Source organism: Chiloscyllium punctatum, chromosome 8, assembly GCF_047496795.1.
Source record: "Chiloscyllium punctatum isolate Juve2018m chromosome 8, sChiPun1.3, whole genome shotgun sequence".
NCBI classification, from domain to species: Eukaryota; Metazoa; Chordata; class Chondrichthyes; order Orectolobiformes; family Hemiscylliidae; genus Chiloscyllium; species Chiloscyllium punctatum.
The window spans coordinates 61,315,261-61,338,410 of NC_092746.1; the positions used below are offsets into that span (position 1 = coordinate 61,315,261).

General features: G+C 40.9%; 1 protein-coding gene across 1 annotated transcript in view; it reads right to left on the minus strand.

Annotated features, from left to right (window-relative positions):
• Positions 1-1,323: 1,323 nt before the first annotated feature.
• LOC140480594 (contactin-associated protein-like 2) overlaps positions 1,324-23,150 on the minus strand; it is a 2,042,618-nt gene continuing 2,020,791 nt past the window's right edge. Inside the window, exons 23-24 of the mRNA XM_072575654.1 lie at positions 9,866-9,940; positions 1,324-2,694 (exon numbers count right to left, since the gene is read on the minus strand). Coding sequence (XP_072431755.1) covers positions 2,495-2,694; positions 9,866-9,940 — 275 coding nt within the window. The 3' untranslated portion in view covers positions 1,324-2,494. The remainder of the gene's footprint in view (positions 2,695-9,865; positions 9,941-23,150) is intronic.

Consider the following 23,150-nt stretch of genomic DNA (forward strand, 5'->3'; position numbering starts at 1 on the left):
AATTTAGGGTCCCAAGTCTTAATGGAATAGCAAAGGACAGATGCCATCCATCTGGTAGTATTATCTCTCAGCATGGTAGCACATGCCAGGTACAAAAATAAAGTACTGCGGATGGTGGAAATATGAAATAAGATCAAAAAAGGCTGGAAAAACTCAGCAGACCAAACAAATACTGCAGAGAGAAAAAGAGTTTACTTTCAACTTGGTGATCTTTCAAATGACTGCCAAGTCTCTATTTTCATGCTCACACTTCGGGTATATGGGTTACAACCCTACGTTGTTCTGCACTCAGCCCCAAGGTTGTCATCAGAATCATCTCGCTGTGAGCAGCAAGCTATTGTTCGAGTAGGGGTTGCCATTTCAATTCCATAAGCCTCCTGTTAAAAATGAGGAGTTAACTGCCTGTCATACTTGTAGTTCTTAGCATGTTTGCAAGGATAAAGACATTGAGAAAAAGCAAGTTTATTGTAGGATCCTTGGAATTTACCAATGATTTGTGTTGATGAAGGCTAATATGACACAGGAAAGGATGCAGTTAGTTGCTGCTGACACCTTTACCAGGTAACCATAATTCGTATTGTAATGTACAGACAAAAGGCTGGGAATCTTGCAGGATATGCAGTGGATTGCCTTTTATTTGAAAGTGAGGGAAAGCGGGAAATACTGTGTTGCCAAAGTTAGACTTTGTCCATAGAAAACAAGACTTTCGTGATGATGTACTGTGGTGCCTCTTACAATAAATGCTGCCCAAGTGTGCCTTATTTCATTGCATACTGTTCCTTGTTATGATCAGCATGAAGAAAACGCACAAGGAACACACTAAATGGTTGCAAAAGACCTAATCAGTGTGCACTGCATGGTCTGACATCACGGTCCCTACGTGAATAAATGATCAGATATTTGCAAAGTAATCGGCTAACCTACCTGTAATCAGTTACACCTTAGTTTTGTGCATAATAGATTCTGACAGACTTGCCCAGCAGGATAGTCTTCTATCTCCTTGCATATCTGATGACTGAGCAAAAGTTAAGCAGAAATTGGAGACAAACTCTTTGTAGGTAGTTAAAGGGTGACTTTGGAACATTGTTTTGTCTCATCCATTGAATACATCTAAATCCTGAATTTAGGTCAGGATTTCTACAAAGGAATTCAAATGGTGTTTTGAGGTCATTGCACTGTACAGCATGTGTTACCACAGGTCTCTAGTGGTGTCAGAATGATTCCAAACTAAGTGTTAATGTTAAATTAACTCACAATCGATACAAAATATCTCATTAGCAATAGGTGCAAATGATTAAATCTTCATTATAAAAAAAACACACATTTACAGCAAGGCTCTTTTAATGTTGTATTCCCCCTCAATTTTTAACCAAACTACAGTACATACTTAAAATAAGGCATGACACAATTTGTAAATTCCAAAATTTATAAACTATCCTAAATTCCTGAACAGAAAACACTATGTGTAAGAGTGTTTTTATTAAATTAGAATACAATGGATCACACCCCATCAGTCCAAAGGCAAATACAGGTACTTCTGAGCTTCCACAATGTAAATATCCTGGACTCCCTAAGCATGCAAAAATAAACCCTGCTCTAACTCGTTGGACTAGTTTATAGCAGTGAATGTTTCCCTGTCAATGAAGCAACTCTTTAATAGCAGAAACAATGTTTACTGGCACAACACAAGGTTTTTACCATAAAAAGCTAGAAGTGGACAGGATAATGAACATTTATAAAATATAAGAATAGAAAATTTATACAGTGATAAAAGATTAAGAACAGAAATTGCTGAGCAATACAAATGAAAGATTAAAATTATTTGCTGTGTACACTTCAGTATTCTCCAGTTACTTAGGGCACCATGGGTGAAGACAGACTCTGGTAATTCCCATCATGCACTCTGGTCACAGATGTTCCCTCACACATATACACAAGAGTGTAGGTATTCACACACATCTCTGTGACCATTGTATTTATAACTTGCCAGTCAAATAGCTTGAGAGAATGAGCTTTTCTTTTAGAGAAATAAAACAAAAATTGAAAAAGAAATGCAATCAGCTCAAATGATAATTAAAAAGAAACAGGTTATTTTTAACCACGGCATGCCAAATCATTCTTTTCACAAACTCGGCAATGAAGATTTATCTGTTTTCATTGTAAAATAGAGGAACTTCATAAGCATCTTTAGCAACAAAAACATATCATTTATAACTTGTATGATGTACATAAAACATATTTACAATGGGTATTTGGCATATGTGTAACCATCTAAACTATCAGCTTTTTGTTCTGAAGTGTAAATGCATTCCAATTAGTATTATCTACTTGGGAAAATTCTTTTCAAAACTGGTGCTAATCCATAGTATCATATATTTAGGTTTCTTTTGAATCTATTCTCTCTCTTTGTGTGTGTTTTCCATTTTGGTTCACTTGTGCTGATCTTTTCAGAATCACCAAAATAGTATCAGTGGAGAATCTTCCTGCAAGCATCTTAGATGAACCATTCCTTTTTACTCTCATCAATGGTTTCTGTGAAGTTGGGATCATTGTTCATGATAGCTGCATCGGCGTTCTCGGCAGAGTCAGCCCCCTTGGCCTCATTGGTGTGGTAGGTTCCTTTGTGGCGGAACATATAACGGATCAAAAAGACTAATGTGCAAAGGATGGTGAAGATTACGACTGCAATAATACCTGACAAAGAGAAAAAGATAATTTAGTCAGAAACTAAAACAGTGACTGACTGAATATATGGAATTATGATTCTGTCAAAATTATTTTTCCTTGTAGATTTATTCTTTCCCTATTCTTTTCTTAATACAGTGACTGTGAAAGGCTTGCTTTAATATGCATTATTTATCTTCCAGTATGGTTTTGGGGAATAGGCTGAAAAGTAGTTGTGAGGATTATCAGATCAACCATGATCTTAGAGAATAGCAGAACTAAATTGATAGGCCGAGTGGCTTACTTCCACTCCTTTGTGCATGAGCCCAGGCAGCAAGTGTCGCCAGGTTGTTTACTGAGTCTCTTTTAGGTGACAGGTTGCTTTAATATAATGTCTCCCATGCATTAGAAATTAACCATATATGCCTACCTTCTTGAATTATTTGCATTTTGCTAACTAAACAAAAACAATTGATCTTAATACTTCAACCTATGTGTGTACCTCTTAGTATAATATCAGAAATAAATGCAGAGTGTATGATTTATTCATTATTGAGTATACTTCCTTGATTACTGTCCAACTGTAATTGGAAGCAAACTAGCTTTCGGAGCACTGCTCCTTCATCAGGTGATTGTGGAGGACACAATTGTAAGGCACAGAATTTATAGCAAAAAATTACAGTGTGATGTAACTGAAATTATACATTGAAAAATACCTTGATTGTCTGTTAAGTCTTTCATCAGTTCGAATACCATGATAGTGAAACTATCATGTTCAGCTCACTCAATCAGCTCACTGTAAACTTTTGCTATAAATTCTGACTTACAATCGTGTCCTCCACAACCACCTGATGAAGGAGCGGAGCTCTGGAAGCTAGTGCTTCCAATTAAACCGGTTGGACTATAACCTGGTATTGTGTGATTTTTAACTTTGTACACCCCAGTCCAACACCGGCATCTCCAAATCCTTGATTACTGCTTATCTTCTAAAACCGTGTTTAACACGGAAAAGTCATTGAATGGCAATTGTTTGGAGAGGGACCTGTTGTTGTGGTCAGCTCAATGAAACAGAATAACTGCTCCAGATTTGCAGAAGAAAGGAAATCTAAGCAATTGCAAACAGCTCTAACAGGGTACCAATGACAAACAGCAAGTGACATTCGCATTTTGAGTGGAGAGCAGAGGCAGGTTTCATGAGTTCACATTCTTAATAGTAGCTTTTTGGATGAAGTCAAAGATGCTGGACAAATGCCAGAAGCTACATGAAGATTTGCTATGACAGAATATATGACAGAATTCCAAGCTTTGATAAAAGAGTGAATCTGCAGAATTTCCACAAAATGATGGTTGATGTTTGTTAAGTAAATACACATGGGAAGCACATTTATTGATCCTAACTTGTCACTTTGACTATTTGAAGTTATTTTGCTGCACTTCCTGCTTCAGGCTGATGGTGGTGCTCTTTCATTGCAGAACTAATTTAACTGGCAGAAAAAATACGCATATAAGCTTGGAACAATTGTGTTTTAATGGTGCAGTGCAGTGATATCAGGTTCAGTATCACTGATGTGAAACAATATTTAATTTTACTCTCCAATTCAAATTTCAATAAAGAAATTTGTACTAAATCTTTATTAGTCAATGAATAAACATTTCAGCAACAATATGGTATGATTAACATGGCAACAAATGCATAGTTTACAGGCACATCAGATATGCTACATTAATAATAAAAGAATTTATAGGTTTTTTTGGAAGTAGTTTTCTGTGTTGTAAATGTTTTTTCAAAGCTTTCAATTTGTCTATTAAGTGCCCTGATGTGTGATTGTTGCATGAATAACCTGTGCAATAAATAAAGGTTTACATAGTCATAGTTGGAAATATTGTTAATCTGTTAAATTAGTTTAGTTTGAAGTAACATTCATAGGTTTGATTTTCAAGATGCTTCTGACTCCTATTCAGTTCAAAACTTATCTGTAACTAATATAATAGCCCATATTTTACACTTTAATATACCCCATAATTAAGTTTATTGGACCTCCTGTCTTCAAAGGAACCCAAGATTTTGGAAGTGCCGACATGCACAGCAATGATAGGATTTTAGAAATTGATGAAAGTAAAAGGACAAGTACCAATGTTTATGAAAACTCTGGGATCAAGATAGAGGTAACAGGAGTGAGTATGAGCCAGAACAGGGAGGGGAGGGAGGAGCTAGAACAGAACAGAATGAACAGAATAAAAGAACACATTGCAGTGATGACTTTTGACCAAGAAGTAGCAACAGTAAAGAATTTTCAGAATTACTTTATAATACGTAGGGAACTGCAATATTTTTAAAGAAGTTTTAAAAGGATTTCTAAGACATTTTGAGTTCAAATGTAAATGGATCAGTTATAATTCTTAAATCAGAAATGTTGGTCCACAAAACCTAGCAACCCTTGACCTGGAAGCAGTAAAAATTTAAATTATAAATGCAGATATGGGGGGTTTTATGGTTGAAAGTTAAAAAGAAGAAAAATCTGAGAGTGAAGAAGGTTCTAGAAAGAACAAGGAAGATTGTAAGGATGAAACCCTGTTCACATGGGAGCTGCTGTCTACAAAGAATTACTAAAGGCTTTCAAGAGGTAGTTAGTGATAGAGGCAGTTAGCATTAGTTGGGAAATTTCTCAACTCAGCATTCTGCCTTTGGCCAAAGTGCCTTTGACAATGCAGGGCTACGGCAAGGTCCATCACTCTGGACACAGATTGGAGATGTACACAATGGCTGGTTTGCTGAGATAGGCTGATTAAATGGCCTGCTTCAATTTTCTGTGAGTTTGTCTTACTTATGTTGTTAATGTTCAGCTCACTAGCCTCACCCATTCTTGCTACCCCGACTTAGTCCCCCAGACCTTATCCATGAATTTCATGCCAAGCCATACCCCTCTACATACCCAATCATCTTCTCATATCCTCCAGGCAAACATACAGCATGCACAATGAGGACCCGCGGAGAGCTCAGACTTCATGGAGAATGTTGAAACAGGTGAATATTGCACAGAAAACATTGCTTCATTGACAGTAGATATACTTTGTCAATGATTCAATGTTTATTTATACAAGATAGGAAGGTGTTGAATGCTCACAGATTCTGCTGTGATTAAATGTCTGGTTGGTTGACACTTTTATGGTATTGTAGGACTGCTTTTTAAAAAAAAAGATGAGTTATGATTGGTTACTTCTTAGACTTTCCAACAATGGCAATGTTACTTTTTGCTATGGTTTGGCATGAAGTGTATTAGGGCCCATTGGCATGAGAGGTGGGACATTGGTTGGTATGGAGGGTAAGAGGGTCCATGGAGGTAGGTAGTTTGCCTGAGGTATCAGAATGGGACTTTTTGAAGTTATGTTAAAGCAGGTTTCTGTATCCAGGATATCATTCAGACAATTCTGAGCTGTTGCAAACCACAATTCTTTGAAAAGCTGACCTGACTTTATGGAAATTGCAGAGGGCTAGGAGATCCTTGTTGCACAATGTTGTTGCCCAGTTTGAGGATGCAGCCTCACTGCTTGTGCCCTTCTCTTGAGCCAGTGAAATTTTGGAATTCTGAGAAAGTGGGTGGAGATCTTGGAATAGGGTCCCAAGCACCATTATTTGTATTTCATGTGTAATGTTTGGCTCATACTGATTCTGATTTGCCAATTAAGGGGTGGCACAGTGGCTCAGTGGTTAGCACTGTTCCCTCACAGCATCAGGGACCCAGGTTCAATTCCCACCTGGGGAAAGTGTCTGTGTGGAGTTTGCATATTCTCCCCATGTCTACATGGGTTTCCTCTGGGTGCTCTGGTTTCCTCCCACAATCCAAAGGTGTGCAGGTTAGGTGAATTGGTCATGCTAAATTGTGTTTAGGATTGTGTAGATTAGGTGCATTAGTCTGGGGTAAATATAGGGGAATGGGTCTAGGTAGGTTACTCTTCAGAGGGTTGGTGTGGACCTGTTGGGTCAAAGGCCCTGTTTCCACACTGTAGGGATTCTATGATTAATTTATGCTTAATTTACTCTGACTATGATTTGTGTTAAAGCAGAAATTATAAAAAGTGATACCTCATTTGGTAGTTTCTAAATTTGAGGGATTGTTTTGTAAATTTGGCTTTTTGGATTGTGTATCCATACAGGGATTGTTGAAATGTCAAATCAACTTGAATACGTTTGCAAAGAATAAAACCAAAGCAGATCTTGTATAAGGGTTTGTAAAAGCCAAAAGGGTTTTTACAAATACATTAAGGACAAAAGGATGACGAGGGAGAGAATAAGGTCCCTCAAAGATTAGCAAGGCGGCCTTTGTGTGGAGCCGCAGAAAATGGGGGAAATACTAAACGAGTATTGCGCATCAGTATTTACAGTGGAAAAGGACATGGAAGATATAGAATGTACTGAAATAGATGGTGACATCTTGAAAAATGTCCATATTATCGAGGAGAAAGTGCTGGATGTCTTGAAATGCATAAAAATGGATAAATCACCAGGACCTGATCAGGTGTACCCTAGAACTCTGTGGGAAGCTAGGGAAGTGATTGCTGGGTCTCTTGCTGAGATATTTGCATCATGGATAGTCAAGGTGAGGTGCCGGAAGACTAGAAGTTGGCTAACGTGGTGCTACTGTTTAAGAAGGGTGGTAAGGACAAGCCAGGGAACTATAGACCAGTGAGCCTGACATCCATGGTGGGCAAGTTGTTGGAAGGAATCCTGAGGGACAAGGTGTACATATATTTATAGACAATAGGTACAGGAGTAGGCCATTCTGCCCTTCGAGCCAGCACCACCATTCATTATGATCATGGCTGATCATCCACAATCATTATCCTGTTCCTGCCTTATCCCCATAACCCTTGATTCCACTAGAAGAGCTCTATCCAACTCTTTCTTGAAAGTATCCAGAGACTTGGCCTTCTCAGCCTTCTGGGGCAGAGCATTCCACACACCCACAAGTGGCCTACCCCTTATTTTTAAACTGTGTCCTCTGGTTCGGGGACTCACCCATCAGCGGAAACATGCTTCCTGCCACCAGAGTGTCCAATCCTTTAATAATCTTATACGTCTCAATCAGATCCCCTCGCAGCCGTCTAAGCTCAAGGGTATACAAGCCCAGTCACTCCAATCTTTCAACATAAGATAGTCCCGCCATTCCGGGAATTGACCTCGTGAACCTACGCTGCACTCCCTCAATAGCCAGAATGTCTTTCCTCAAATTTGGAGACCAAAACTGCACACAATATTCCAGGTGCGGTCTCACCAGGGCCCTGTACAGGTGCAGAAGAACCTCTTTGCTTCTATACTCAATCCCTCTTGTTATGAAGGCCAGCATGCTATTAGCTTTCTTCACTACCTGCTGTACCTGCATGCTTGCTTTCATTGACTGATGTACAAGAGCACCTAAATCTCGTTGTACTGCCCTTTTACCTAACTTGACTCCATTTAGGTAGTAATCTGCCTTCCTGTTCTTGCCACCAAAGTGGATAACCACACATTATCCACATTAAACTGAATCTGCAATGCATCCATCCACTCACCTAGACTTTCCAGGTCACCCTGTATTCTCCTAACATCCTCCTCACATTTCACACTGCCACCCAGCTTTGTGTCATCAGCAAATTTGCTAATATTACTTTTAATATCTTCATCTATATCATTAATGTATTATTTGGAAAGGCAAGGACTGATTCGGGATAGTCAACATGGCTTTGTGGGTGGGAAATCATGCTTCAAAAACTTGATTGAGTTTTTTGAATAAGTAACAAAAAGGATTGATGAGGCGAGAGCAGTAGACGTGGTCTATATGGACTTCAGTAAGGTGTTTGACAAGGTTCCCCATGAGAGACTGGTTAGCAAGGTTAGATCTCACAGTAAACAGGGAGAACTAGCCATTTGGATACAGAACTGGCTCAAAGGTAGAAGACAGAGAGTGGTGGTGGAGGGTTGTTTTTCAGACTGGAGGCCTGTGACCGGTGGAATGCCACTAGGGTCGGTGCTGGGGTCCTCTACTTTTCGTCATTTACGTGAATGATTTGGATGCGAGCATAAGAGGTATAGTTAGTAAGTTTGCAGATGGCACTAAAATTAGAGGTTTAATGGACAGCGAAGGTTACCTCAGGTTACAACAGGATCTTGACCAGATGGGCCAGTGGGCTGAGAAGTGGCAGATGGAGTTTAACTCAGATAAATGTGAGGTGCTGCATTTTGGGAAAGCAAATCTTAGCAGGACTTATACACTTAATGATTATGTCTTAGGGACTGTTGCTGAACAAAGAGACCTTGGAGTGCAGTTTCATAGCTCCTTGAAAGTGGAGTCGCAGGTAGATAGGATAGTGAAGAAGGCATTTGGTATGCTTTCCTTTATTGGTCAGAGTATTGAGTACAGGAGTTGGGAAGTCATGTTGCAGCTGTACAGCACATTGGTTAGGCCACTGTTGGAATATTGTGTGCAATTCTGTTCTCCTTCCTATGTGAAACTTGAAAGGGTACAGAAAGGATTTACAAGGATGTTGCCAGGGTTGGAGGATTTGATCTATAGGGAGAGGCTGAACAGGCTGGGGCTTTTTTTCCTGGAGCGTTGGAGGCTGAGGGGTGACCTTACAGAGGTTTACAATATTATAAGGAGCATGGATAGGATAAATAGGCAAAGTCTTATCCCTGGGGTGGGGGAGTCCAGAACTAGAAGGCATAGGTTTAGGATGAGAGGGGAAGGATATAGAAGAGACCTAAGGGGCAACTTTTTCTTGCAGAGGATGGTACATGTATGGAATGAGCTGCCAGAGGAGGTGGTGGAGGCTGGTACAATTGCAACTTTTAAGAGGCATTTGGATAGGTATATGAATAGGAAGGGTTTGGACGGATATGGCTGGGTGCTGGCAGGTGGAACTAGATTGAGTTGGGATAGCTGGTTGGCATGGATGGGTTGGACCGAAGGGTATGTTTCCGTGCTGTATATCTCTCTGAGTCTATGACTCTATCTCAAGGAGTATACCAATTATTGAACGTGAGCCATCTATATGAACCTGAAAACAAGATTTGTATCCAAATAAAGAGAATACTTAGCTGATCGACAATGACACGAGTTATTTTCAGCATGTTTCTCAGTCTAATCCACAAAGAGGAAACCCCCTAGACCCAGCTGTTTGTTTTATTGTTAATAATTTTCTGAATTCAAACTTTGACACTTACCGCCGATAATTGCTGAATTTCGATTCACTCCATCTGCGATAGTGCTCTCTTCATTGTATGGAAACTCTGCACTAGCTGAAAATGAAAATAAACTTACTATCAGAAACATAATAGCTAATCTTTGGCTAAATAAATTGGACTTCATTAAAGAAAAACAATCATTAGGAAGTGGTAAATTCCAGGAATTTAAAGTGCTTCTGCAGGAATATTCTGAACTTTAAAAACCAGAGATTACTTCTTCCTAAAGAAACTAACGAGAAAGGGACTGATGTCAGTCGGTAGTTTCAGTAAACAGTACTGACTGGCAGGAATGTTCAGTGCTGTTGACTTCTGCAGGTACCATCCATACACTAAAGTTCCAAAATATGATGTTTGGTTTTTTTTATATTTACTCATGGAATGTGAGTGTCACTGGTTACACCAGCAATCTCTGCCCATTCCTGAATGCTCCGGGGAAGATGATAATGAGCTGCTTTCTTGACCACTGCAGTCCTTGTGCAGTGGGAGATCTAGGATATCGATTCAAACAAAGTGGTGATATATTTCTAAGTCAGAATGGTGTGTGGTTTGTAGGTGACTTTGCAGGTAGTGGTGTTCCTATGCATCTGCTCCCCTTGTCCTTCTAGATGGTAGAGGCCATAGGTTTGGAAGCTGCTATTCGAGGAGTGGTACACACTATTATGATTGTGAGTAAGTGGTGAAAGGAATGAATGGTGAAGGTGGTGGTTGGGTGGCAAGGAAATGGACTGCTTTACCTTGGATGCTCAACACATTTTGAGTGTTGTTAGACTTGCACTTATCCAGGCCAGTGAAGTGTATTCCAACACCTTCCTAACTTGTGCCTTTTAGATAGGCACTGGGGAGACATTGACCTGCTGTAATAACCACGATATTTTTATGGCGAGTCCGGAGAAGTTTCTGGTCAATGGCAATCCCAGGTAGGGGAATTCAATGATGGTGATGTCATTTAACATTTGAAGAATCTTCTTTACCAATACAGTAATCAAGATATGGTAATTTGCTGTTGCAAGGAGTGGTTGAGCAAGTAGTACATATCCAGTAAATCCTATGTATCTGCAAAATCATGAATTGAGAATTCGCCATCCGTGCCAAGAAATAAGTAACAACAAAATTCAGCATCTGCAGGCAAAAATCATGTACCCACTAATTTTAACATTTTTTTAATGAACTCCATTCGCGAAGTTCATCATTCGTGGGGGTTCTCAGAAACAATTCAGCAAATTACATGTACCCTCACAGAGTTTTGATATGTTAGGAATTAAATGATATGCATGCCAGTAACCACAGCAATGTAATTGAATACTAATGAAGAAAAAGATAATTCACTAAGCCTTAAATTTCATGTATACATATTTGAATGATTAGTCATCATTATTAGTTCTATTATAAGGACTGACTTCAAACATACAGGTTCATGTCAGAAATATTTTTATAACATCTTTTATGTTAAAGATTAAAAGGTAATATCAATGCATACTTTAAATTAGAATTCAAACATGAAAATTTGTAGATACACAAAATGATTGCAAAGAATACATTTAAATCAGATTTAAAAACTCAGAAAACCAAATTTCAAACAAATTACATAAAACATTATGAAATGAGACTGAGGAAACATTGCCTATTGTTTTATTATCAAGATTTGTAACACACAAGGACCGCAGCCAATTAAGCTCAATTAAAGAAAATGCTAGGCATTAATGGATGATAAGACCCAATTACCACATAGAGAGAAATGGTCTCAAATCTTCCTTAGGGGTCAAAAATCCCACTGAGAAAAATTGTTAGCTAGCTGTATCCTGACTGAAGGATACCTATCCAAGGGAAAGAAGTGTTGTATTATGACAGATTCCAGACAATGCAGGCACTGTACCATGCAGATAGTTATATGACATCATGACTGTCATTTTTAGTCACTCTCCATGTAATGGAGTCAATGTAATCTGTTGGTTATGTCTGCATAATGTACAGTAACATCAGTCAGCATAGAAGCTAGACAATGTGAGTAGGTTTGTGATATTGGAGCCTCGTAAATAATTAGTATGACAACTAAACCTCAGGATGGACTCAAAATATTAACTCTGCTTTCTTGCCATAGATGCTGCCAGACTTGTTGAGTTTCTCCAGCAATGTCTATTTGTGTTCCAGATTTCCAGAATCCACAGTTTCTCTTTCTTCCACAGTGAGTACTCTATCTTTTTATATAGAGATGTACAGCACAGAAACAGACCCTTCGGTCCAACTCGTCCATGCCAACCTAATCTAATCTCATTTGCCAGCACTTGGCTCATATCCTTCTAAGCCCTTCCTATTCATATACCCATCCAGATGCCTTTTAAATAATGCAATTGTACCAGCCTCCACCACATTCTCTGCCAGCTCATTCCATACATGCATCACCCTCTGTGTGAAAAAGTTGCCCCATAGATCTCTTTTATATCTTTCCACTCTCACTCTAAACCTATGCCCTCTAGTTCTGGAATCCCCCACCCCAGGGAAAAAACCTTGTCTATTTATCCTACCCATGCCCCTCATGATTTTATAAACCTCTATAAAGGTCACCCCTCAGCCTCTGACACTCCAAGGAAAACAATCCCAGCCTATTCAACCTCTCCGTATAGATCAAATTCTCCAACCCTGGCAACATCCTTGTAAATCTTCTTGGAAACAAGAACAACAAAACAGACTGTTGCAAATCCAATTTACAAAAATAAGCTGCTTTGACTTGTTCTGATAAGTCAGCTGCAAAGTGCTCCTTGAAGATAATACAATTTGCAGCAGAGAACGGCGGGTGCTGGGCGGAAGTGAAGTCGGAGCGCAAAGCCGATCGGGAAGTGATTGTTATTGGAGTGGGTGTGTTCTAGACCCCAGGTTCTATAAAGTAGGGCCTCCCTCCCACCCTCCTCCTCTAACCTAAATTAAAAGTCCACAGACTTGCCCCAAAAAGAGGGTCCAAGGAAGTTCCTGTGGAGTGAAGAGTGAGGCTTTGGCTCAGGAGTCTTTGACAAGGAGGTTGAGTGAAGTGATTACGCCACAGTTGAAGAGGGTGAAGACATGACCGCCCAGCTGGTTCAGTGTGCTACATGCTTGATGTGGGAGGTCAACGACTCTGGTGTGTCTGGCTCGTATAAGTGTGGAAAGTGTGTGCACGTTCAGCTACTGACAGAGCATATTGCAGCACTGATGAAAGAACTCAAGGCCCTTAGGCTCATCCGAGAGAACGAGATCTTACTGGACAAGACCTTCAGCGAGGTTATTACACCAATTGTACCAGAAGAGAGCAGAAGAGAGCAGACGATGAGGATGGCAAAGAGGAGACAGGTGCAAGAGACCCCAGGGGAATTACCTGTCAGGAACAAGTTGAATCTTTTGGAAGTAGAGACAGATGACACTGCCAGTCCACGAGGCGGCCAGGTCTGTCAATCAAAAGTTGCCGCAGAGGCAGAGTGGAAGAATCGGACATTGCACAGAGCCATGGTAATAGGGGACTCCGTAGTGAGAGGAACTGACCGGGGTTTTTGTGGCAGTAGGCAGGACTTAAGGATGGTGTGTTGCCTACCTGGTGCCAGGGTTAAAGACATCACAGACAGAGTGCAGGGAATCCTCAAGGACGAAGGTGAAAAGCCAGAGGTGGTGGTACATACTGGCACAAATGATGTCGGGAAGAAGAGGAGGAACATACTACAGAGAGACTTCGGAGAACTAGGAAGAAGGCTGAAAAGCAGGATGTCCAGGGTGGTTATCTCCGGTTTGCTTCCGGTTCCTCGGGCTGGAGAGGCCAGAAACAGGGAGATAATGGACGTGAATGTGTGGCTGGGGAACTGGTGCAGGAAGCAAGGATTTAAATTCTTGGATCACTGGGGTATGTTTTTTGGTAAGCATAAATTATACAAGAGAGATGGTTTGCACCTTGGGGACCAGCATTCCGGCAGGCAGGTTTGCTACTGCAACACAGCTACGTTTAAACTAAGTAGCGGTGGGGAGGGGACAAACTGGATGTTTAAGAAGGAAATTGAAGGGAAAGTTAGAACAAGGGAAGTCAAGAAATACAACTGTATCAATGAGGCAGAAAACTCAAAAAGGGATCATGCCGTAAGGTTGAGTGAAATAGAAGTTGATGGGAAGGGTGAGGGCAGTAACAAATTAAAAATACTATATATGAATGCACAAAGCATTAGAAATAAGATGGATGAGTTTAAGGCTCTTTTGGAAATTGGCAGATACGATATTGTAGGGATAACTGAGACATGTTTCAAGTGGACAGGGCCTGGGAAATGAATATTCAAGGCTACTCATGCTATCGTAAGGACAGACTGCCGGGCAGAGTGGGTGGGGTGGCCATGTTGGTAAGGGATGATATTCAGTCCCATGCGTGGGGGGACCTAGAATCAGGGGATGTAGAGTCAGTGTGGATAGAGCTGAGAAATTCTAAGGGTAAAAAGACCCTCTTGGGAGTTATCTACAGGCCCCCAAACTGGAGTCTGGGTGTCGGATGTAAGTTGAATCAGGAGCTGAAATTGGCCAGTTGCAAAGATGTTACTACAGTTGTTATGGGGGATTTCAACATGCAGCTAGACTGGGAGAATCAGGATGGTATTGGACCTCAAGAAAGAGACTTTGTGGAGTGCCTCAGAGATGGATTCTTAGAACAGTTGGTGCTGGAGCCTACCGGGGAGAAGCAATTCTGGATCTGGTATTGTGCAACGAACCAGAATTGATCAGGGACCTTGAAGTGAAGGAGCCATTGGGAAGTAGCGACCATAATACAATCAGCTTTAATCTGCAATTTGAGAGGGAGAGAGTACAATCAGAAGTGACAATATTTCTGTTGAATAAAGGGAACTATGGAGCTATGAGGGAGGAGCTGGCCAAAGTTCAATGGTGCAATATCTTAGCAGGGATGATAGTGGAGGAACAATGGCAGATATTTCTGGGTATAATGCAGAAGTTGCAGGATCAGTTCATTCCAAACAGGAAGAAAGATCCGAGGAGGAGGCATGGGTGGCCGTGGCTGATGAGGGAAGTTAAGAAACATATAAAGTTAAAAGAGAAAAAGTACAACATAGCAAAGATAAGTGGGAAAACGGAGAACTGGGAAGCTTTTAAAGAACAACAGAGGAAATACGCAGAGAAAAAATGAGGAACAAAGGTAAACTGGCCAAAAATATAAAGGAGGATAGTAAAAGCTTTTTTAGGTGTGTGAAAGGCAAAAAAATGGTTAAGACTAAAATTGGGCCCTTGAAGACAGAAACAGGGGAACAAAGAAATGGCAGAAGCATTTAATTGGTACTTCAGATCTGTATTCACTGGGGAAGACACAAGCAATCTCCCAGAGGTAACAGTGGCTGAAGGACCTGAAATGAAGGGAATTTATATTTGCCAGGAATTGGTGTTGGAGAGACTGTTAGGTCTGAAGGTTGATAAGTCCCCGGGGCCTGATGGTCTACATCCCAGGGTACTGAAGGAGGTGGCTTGGGAAATCGTGGATGCGTTGGTGATTATTTTCCAGAATTCGATAGATTCGGGATCAGTTCCTGTGGATTGGAGGGTGGCTAATGTTGTACCACTTTTTAAGAAAGGTGGGAGAGAGAAAGCAGGAAATTATAGACCAGTTAGTCTGACCTCAGTGGTGTGAAAGATGCTGGAGTCTATTATAAAGGATAAAATTATGACACATCTGGATAGTAGTAACAGGATTGGTCAGAGTCAGATTTATGAAGGGGAAATCATGCTTGACTAATCTTCTGGAATTTTTTGAGGATGTAACTCTGAAGATGGACAAGGGAGATCCAGTAGATGTAGTGTACCTGGACTTTCAGAAAGCTTTTGATAAAGTCTCATGTGGGAGGTTAGTGAGCAAAATTAGGGCACATTGTATTGGGAGCAAAGTACTAACTTTGGATTGAAAGTTGGTTGGCTGACAGGAAACAAAGAGGCTCCATTTCGGAATGGCAGGCAGTGACCAGTGGGGTACCGCAGGGATCAATGCTGGGACCGCAGCTTTTTACAATATATATTAATGATATAGAAGATGGTATTAGTAATAACATTAGCAAATTTGCTGATGATACTAAGCTGGGTGGCAGGGTGAAATGTGAGGAGGATGTCAGGAGATTACAGGGTGACTTAGACAGGTTAGGTGAGTGGTCAGATGCATGGCAGATGCAGTTTAATGTGGATAAATGTATGGTTATCCACTTTGGTGGCAAGAACAGGAAGGCAGATTACTACCTAAATGGAATCAATTTAGGTAAAGGGGCAGTACAAAGAAATCTGGGTGTTCTTGTACACCAGAGCTGAAAATGTGTTCCTGGAAAAGCGCAGCAGGTCAGGCAGCATCCAAGGAGCAGGAGAATCGACGTTTCAGGCATCAGCCCTTCTTCAGGAATGTGGAAAGTGTGTCCAGCAGGCTAAAATAAAAGGTAGGGAGGAGGGACTTGGGGGAGGGGCGTTGGGAATGCGATAGGTGGAGGGAGGTCAAGGTGAGGGTGATAGGCTGGAGTGGGGTGGGGGCGGAGAGGTCAGGAAGAAGATTGTAGGTTAGGAAGGCGGTGCTGAGTTCGAGGGATTTGACTGAGACAAGGTGGGGGGAGGGGAAATGACGAAACTGGAGAAATCTGAGTTCATCCCTTGTGGTTGGAGGGTTCCCAGGCGGAAGATGAGGCGCTCTTCCTCCAACCGTCGTGTTGCCATGGTCTGGCGATGGAGGAGTCCAAAGACCTGCATGTCCTTGGTGGAGTGGGAGGGGGAGTTGAAGTGTTGGGCTACGGGGTGCTTGGGTTGGTTGGTCCGGGTGTCCCAGAGGTGTTCTCTGAAACGTTCCGCAAGTAGGCGGCCTGTCTCCCCAATATAGAGGTGGCCACATTTTGTTCTTGTACACCAGTCAATGAAGGTAAGCAGCAGGTACAGCAGGTAGTGAAGAAGGCTAATAGCATGCTGGCCTTCATAACAAGAGGGATTGAGTATAGAAGCAAAGAGGTTCTTCTGCAGCTGTACAGGGCCCTGGTGAGACCACACCTGGAGTATTGTGTGCAGTTCTGGTCTCCAAATTTGAGGAAAGACATTCTGGCTATTGAGGGAGTACAGCGTAGGTTCATGAGGTCAATTCCTGGAATGGCGGGACTACCTTACGCTGAAAGACTGGAGCGACTGGGCTTGTATACCCTTGAGTTTAGAAGACTGAGAGGGGATCTGATTGAGACATGTAAGATTATTAAAGGATTGGACACTCTGGAGGCAGGAAACATGTTTCTGCTGATAGGTGAGTGCTGAACCAGAGGACACAGCTTAAAAATACAGGGTAGACCATTTAGGACAGAGATGAGGAGAAATGTCTTCACCCAGAGAGTGGTGGCTGTGTGGAATGCTCTTCCCCAGAGGGCAGTGGAGGCCCAGTCTCTGGATTCATTTAAGAAAGAGTTGGATAGAGCTCTCAAGGATAGTGGAATCAAGGGTTATGGGGATAAGGCAGGAACAGGATACTGATTAAGGATGATCAGCCATGATCATATTGAATGGCCTACTCTTGCACCTATTGTCTATTGTCTAATTTTATTTTTCAACATTAAAAAGGCTTATCTACCCATGTCCAACATTTGGGTAAATCCACCATCTTCTTTTTTCCAAACTAGTGTGAAAAATAGAGAAAAAAAACTAAAAGAAGTAATCACTCCTTTTTTTGGTATGAATGCCACCTACAGGCAAAAAACCTGCTACTATAAGCCTACAAATTTCAAAGGTGTCCAACTTAAAACTCAAAAAATATTGAAGAAGCCAACACAACAGAGAAAAAAAAATTCTTCCTTTGACTGACTGACTGCACCCATGCTCTCAGTTTCAACCCTGACTTTGTAATCAAGCCTGCTAACAAAGTTGTTACTGTTGTGTGGGATAATGACCTGTACTTTGTGGAGGCTGTGCATCATCTTTGGGTCACCTCCTCCTATCTCCCCTGGACCATGAACCCACCAGCAGGGTATTATCTACGATGGTCACTAATCTCATCTGATCTGGGGATCTCCCCCAAAAAGCCTCTAAGCTCACAATTCCCTGTCCCTGCATATCTTGCTTTTATCTTCTTCCCAAAATCCACAAACAGAACTGCCCAAATCGACTTATTGCTTTGGCCCAAGCGTGCACCATGGAATTTATTATTTCCTATGTTTCCTACCAACTTTTTCTCCCTTGTCCAGTAACTTGCCACTTACATCCGTGCTTCTTCTGATGCTTTATGTCACTTTCAGAATGTCGACTGTGTCAGCAGCCACCACCTCTTTGCCATGGACTTGCAATCTTTTTACATGTCCATCCCCCATCAGGACAGTCTTGGAATTCTCCGATTCTTACCAGAAAGAATGACTGAACCATCCACATCCATCGTTACCTTCCTCTGCATGGCTGAGTTGTTTGAATGGCTTCTCTTTTAACTCCCTCGACTTCCTTCAGATCAAAGGTGTGGCTATGGGTACCCGCATGGGCCCTAGTTATTCCTGTTGCTTTGTGGGTTATGTGTAAAATTGCTTATTCCAATCTTACGTGGGTCCCTCCCACAACTCCTCCTTCAGTATATTGATGACCTCATCGGTGCAGACTCCCCCTCTTGTTCGGAATCGGAAAAGTTTATCAATTTTGCTTCCAATTTCCACTGAGCCCTCACCTTCTCCTGGTCCATCTCTGACTCCTCTCCTTCCCTCGACATCTCTGTTCCCATCTCTGGGGATACGCTGGCCACCAATTATCTGCTACAAACTCACTGACTCCCTTCTCTGGGCTATACACCATCATACTCTGCTTCTTGTTAAGACTCCATTCCATTCTCCCATTTCTCCATCTCTGCCGCATCCGTTCTGATGATGTCCTTCCACAGAAGAGTCAAGCTGGAACTTGAAGTGTTAACTCCATTTTTTTCATCATGAATGCTACCAGACATGTTGACTTTCTCCGGCATTCTGTGTTGCAGATATTCAGCATCAGCAGCATTTTGCCTTCAGTCGAGTGAATATTGAAAGGCCGCTGTTTGTTTTTGGCAGAAGCGCTGGGCATACACTTTAAGGAGACAAGTTGGTATCCAAACCGAACATCAGATTTTATTCTACTCATTTATCAGGTGAGAAAGAGGAAGTCAAGCAGTGTGGAACGTGAATACTCAGCTCCTTGTGACTGTTCAGCCATTCAAATAGATCTTGGTATTTCCCCATGTTGTCTCATAACTTGGTTATGGAAGAGTTAACTTTTGAGTGTGCAAGGCTTCCCATAGGTGTTCTGCAAATACTGCCAATTGAAATATGGTAACATTTTAATTTTACTATTAGTGCACGCATGAGGGAACCAGGCCATTATTCCTAAAGGAATAGAATGACCTTGCCTAACTACCTTTGTGCAAAACAAATTATGGAAGCAAATAAAAGAGAAAAAAATAATTTTATCCATGAAAAAGGTTTTACTGTCTCTCATACCTCTTGTACTGCCATTATGACTCCATAACCTTGATTTATGACGAAAGGCTAAAGAACTCATATGAGTTTAAACCAGTATTCATGCCATTAAAAAAATACCCAATGCAGCAGTAATTGCATATATGCTAAATTCACTAAGTGCATTGTATTTGGTAACTAAATTTGTGCTCAATTAAGTGCATCAACACTAAGAAAGCACGCAGAACTGTTCAAAATAATTCGAGCAATAATGAAAATTAACTCCTGGGCTAAGTTATCTGATCGAAATATTTGTTAAAATGACAGGAGGCTAGTTACATACAAAATGAAACTAAATGAACCATTTCCAATAGTTATAAGTCTGTCTACAAGACATTGATTATGCTGATTCAGCACAAGCATATTAAATTAACATGGAATCCATTGAACATGCATAACCTCAATTCTGAATTCTTCCTTGTACTGTAATTTATTTTCCTCTCAGGACAATGGTGACAGTATTTAATATGCATTCCAAGTTGTCTGTGGGGCATTATTTTATATACCTCTGTCAGTCGGACCTGCCTGCTGCCTTTATCAACCTGTCTCCAATCTTAGAGGAATAGAGGTTGTTGCAGTAGATTATTGAAGATGTCGGGAGGCTTGTCCACTTTTGCACTTATTGAGGCCCTTACAGGCCACTTATACCCCATTCTGCTTTTGCCACTGCATTATCTGCAGTGAGGGACTGGGTGACCTGCAATTGGAATTGGACAAGTTGAGCTGGGGAAATGGGGGATCCCTCCTTTGTGTGAATCCTGTGACCATTATGCCCCTTAGCATCACACTGCTCTTTCCCCCAGCCTGGCCTGGTCTCTGATACATGGCCACCCCACCGACCCTAGCCTCCCTCTCCGTCAATGAGAAGCTCTCAGCCAGGCCCTGACAATACCAGATGTACCTTCAGTCCTTCACCTCTACAATCTTTCGTTTTTCATGAATTGGCTACAGTTGCAGCAGTGGGCACCACACAGGCCTGGGGTTTTGGGTTCTGCTGAATGGCCAGCAGTTCTGTAAGGTGATAGCTCATCTCCAGATGGTGGCTCAGACCCCAAACCTGGCACAAGCAATACCCCAATGATCATAAGATATTTGCAGAACAGTCGTTTTTCATGGGTGGACTCAGAACAGTCATGAGTAGGGGGAGGTCAGGGAACACGGTGCTTGGAAAAACCCAGCCTGAAGAATAAATCATTTGTGCAATTGAAATTAAATGTTGACTGGAGTGCAGAAGGGTGCCTGCTTCTTAAAAAAAAAACCATTAGTAAACTAATTGGCTTTCTACTAGAGTCCAGAAATGTTTATGTCTAAAAAAGGAAGACATTTCTCTCAGCCGGAGTCCACAAATTACAAGTTTTATTGAAGTGAATTCACAACATACTTTTGGGCCTGTATCCTGAATAACTGTTAATGTGTTCTTATTATTGGTGAATTGCCTGTGATATTGCTCACAGAAAGTCAGCAGAAAGGAGTCTCTCTGTGAGTTGTGCTTTTGTGTCAGCTAATTGCCAGTTCCTCCTATGTTCTATTACACTTATACATTTCTATTTTATTTGCTCTTGAGGAGGTGGTATACCGTATGGGCAGCAATCTCTGGCAATGTCCATAACTCACATCATTATTCAGCAGTAAGGCTGAAAATAGTAAAGAAGCAGACTGCTGTGTCTTTAAATTCGTCTTTTCTATGACATCCAATTAGATTGCGTATGAACTGGTGCAAAATTACGTGAAACTGACAGAAGACCAGATTTATGGCAATATCATAAATTACATCTCATTTGCATGTCACTACTTCAAACTGTGAAGGAGCTTTACTCATGAAGTTTCAATTGAAAATGGGGCAGGCACTGAGTGGACAGAATTATTTTTAAAAAATTAAGTTGGGTTAACCTGAGGTATGATTAAGTGATTTTCAACTCAGTACCTGAAAACGCATCTCTTCGGATTCATTGGAAAATGAACAAAGAAGATATAAGTAATTTATTATGTCCAAGTTGTCATTACACATATATACCTTGCATAATAAAGTAATTTGCATTTTCAATAATCCTGGCAACACCTTTTAGGTAACAAACTGGATAGTGAATTAGAAAATCTTGATTGTCGGCTTTTCCTCCAGTGAAGCGAGAATGTATTATATTGAGAAGACATCAATTAAATAGAACTTGCAAAACAGCAAGCCAGCAGCCTTTAAGTCAGTGATCTTTCTTATAACCCTTCTTAATGATTCATCTCAATTGATGTTCAGTTTTTCTCATCTTTACAGCATTTTTCTCTATCTTTCCATAGTCCCCAGTATCTGGAAAGGAAAGAGACTTGGTAGAATTTCAGATGACAAACATCACTCATTTTCTGAGCTGACAGTGGATGGAATTTTCAGTGCTAATTAGACTAAATGGGGGAAATTGATCTCTGAAGTGTTTACTTTTAGTTCTGATGTGATCCAACAATTGAGAATGGTATCTGAGATGTAATTGCACACTTCCAATGGGACTTGGGCAGATGCCTGCTTAATAAAGGCATTCCTCTGTTCACAGCTAATAGCAACAAACAAAATAGACACCTGACATCAGTATTTAATGCTAAATTAACTTTTTGAATATCATGTTCCAGTCTACATCGTCTTTCTATCAATACAAAAAAAATCACATTAGGAATGCAGATGCCAATCCAAATTTTTAAATTCAATCGTGACGTAATAAAAATGAAAATAAATGAATCTCACTTCTGTATTTCCTTCCTGTCTTTCTCCTCAATGCCTTTAGCTCTCTGAGTGCTCTAACAAAGTCTTCTGAAAATGGCAGCAGCATGTGTAATACAAAGCTGTTGACATCCAATCAAGAATTCTGCAGATGATCACAAACAATTCTGGACCTAGAAGGATTGGTTTCACATTGTACAATTTCAGTCGAACCTATTTGGCTAACATACAAAGTAATAACAGTGGTGTAATGAATGCTCTTATAAAGATAGAGGGAAGCAATTTTTTTCTGCATAAAGCCACTGCCACTCACACCAGATCATTATGTTATAAATTATAAATCTTAGCAATCCGTTTAAGGAGAGAGAAGCAATTGTGAATCTTTGGAGGCTCATTTGAATAGTGGCAGCTACAGTACAATGGCAAGTTTGAGTTTCCATTGTTGCACTCAGCCCTTTCATGCAAATTCTGACATCAGCCATCTGTCGCTGCACAGCATCCTTCCCTCATTCTTCAAAATTCCAATGAACATAATACTAAATGATCCAGTTTCTTTGTCAGTCCTGCCAGTAATCAGTCTGGTAAACCTTTGTTGCATTCCTGCAGAGCCAAAACATCCTTCCTCAGATAGGGAGATTAAAACTACCTGCAACACTCCAGGTGTGGTCTCACCAAGGCCCTATAAAATTTAAATAAGACATCCATGCACCTGTGCTTGAATCCTCTGGCTATGAACATGCCATTTGCCTTCTTCACTGTCTGCTGTACATACATGGTTGCTTTCAGAGACTAGTGTACAAGGACACCCAGGTCTCATTGTACTTTCCCATTTCCAATCTAGCACCAAACTGCCTTCCTGGTCCAAATTGGTCCAAATCACACTGAAGCATCTCTGCATCTTCCTCATGGTTCATTCTACCACTCAGCTTTTTGTTATCTACAGACTTCGAGACAATATAGACAGCTTTCCCATCTAAATAATTAATTTATATTGTAAATAGCTGGAGTCCCAGTGTAGATATTTGCAATGCCCTACTTGTCCCTGGCTTCCACTCAGAAAAATACTCATTTATCCTTACTCTTTGTTTCC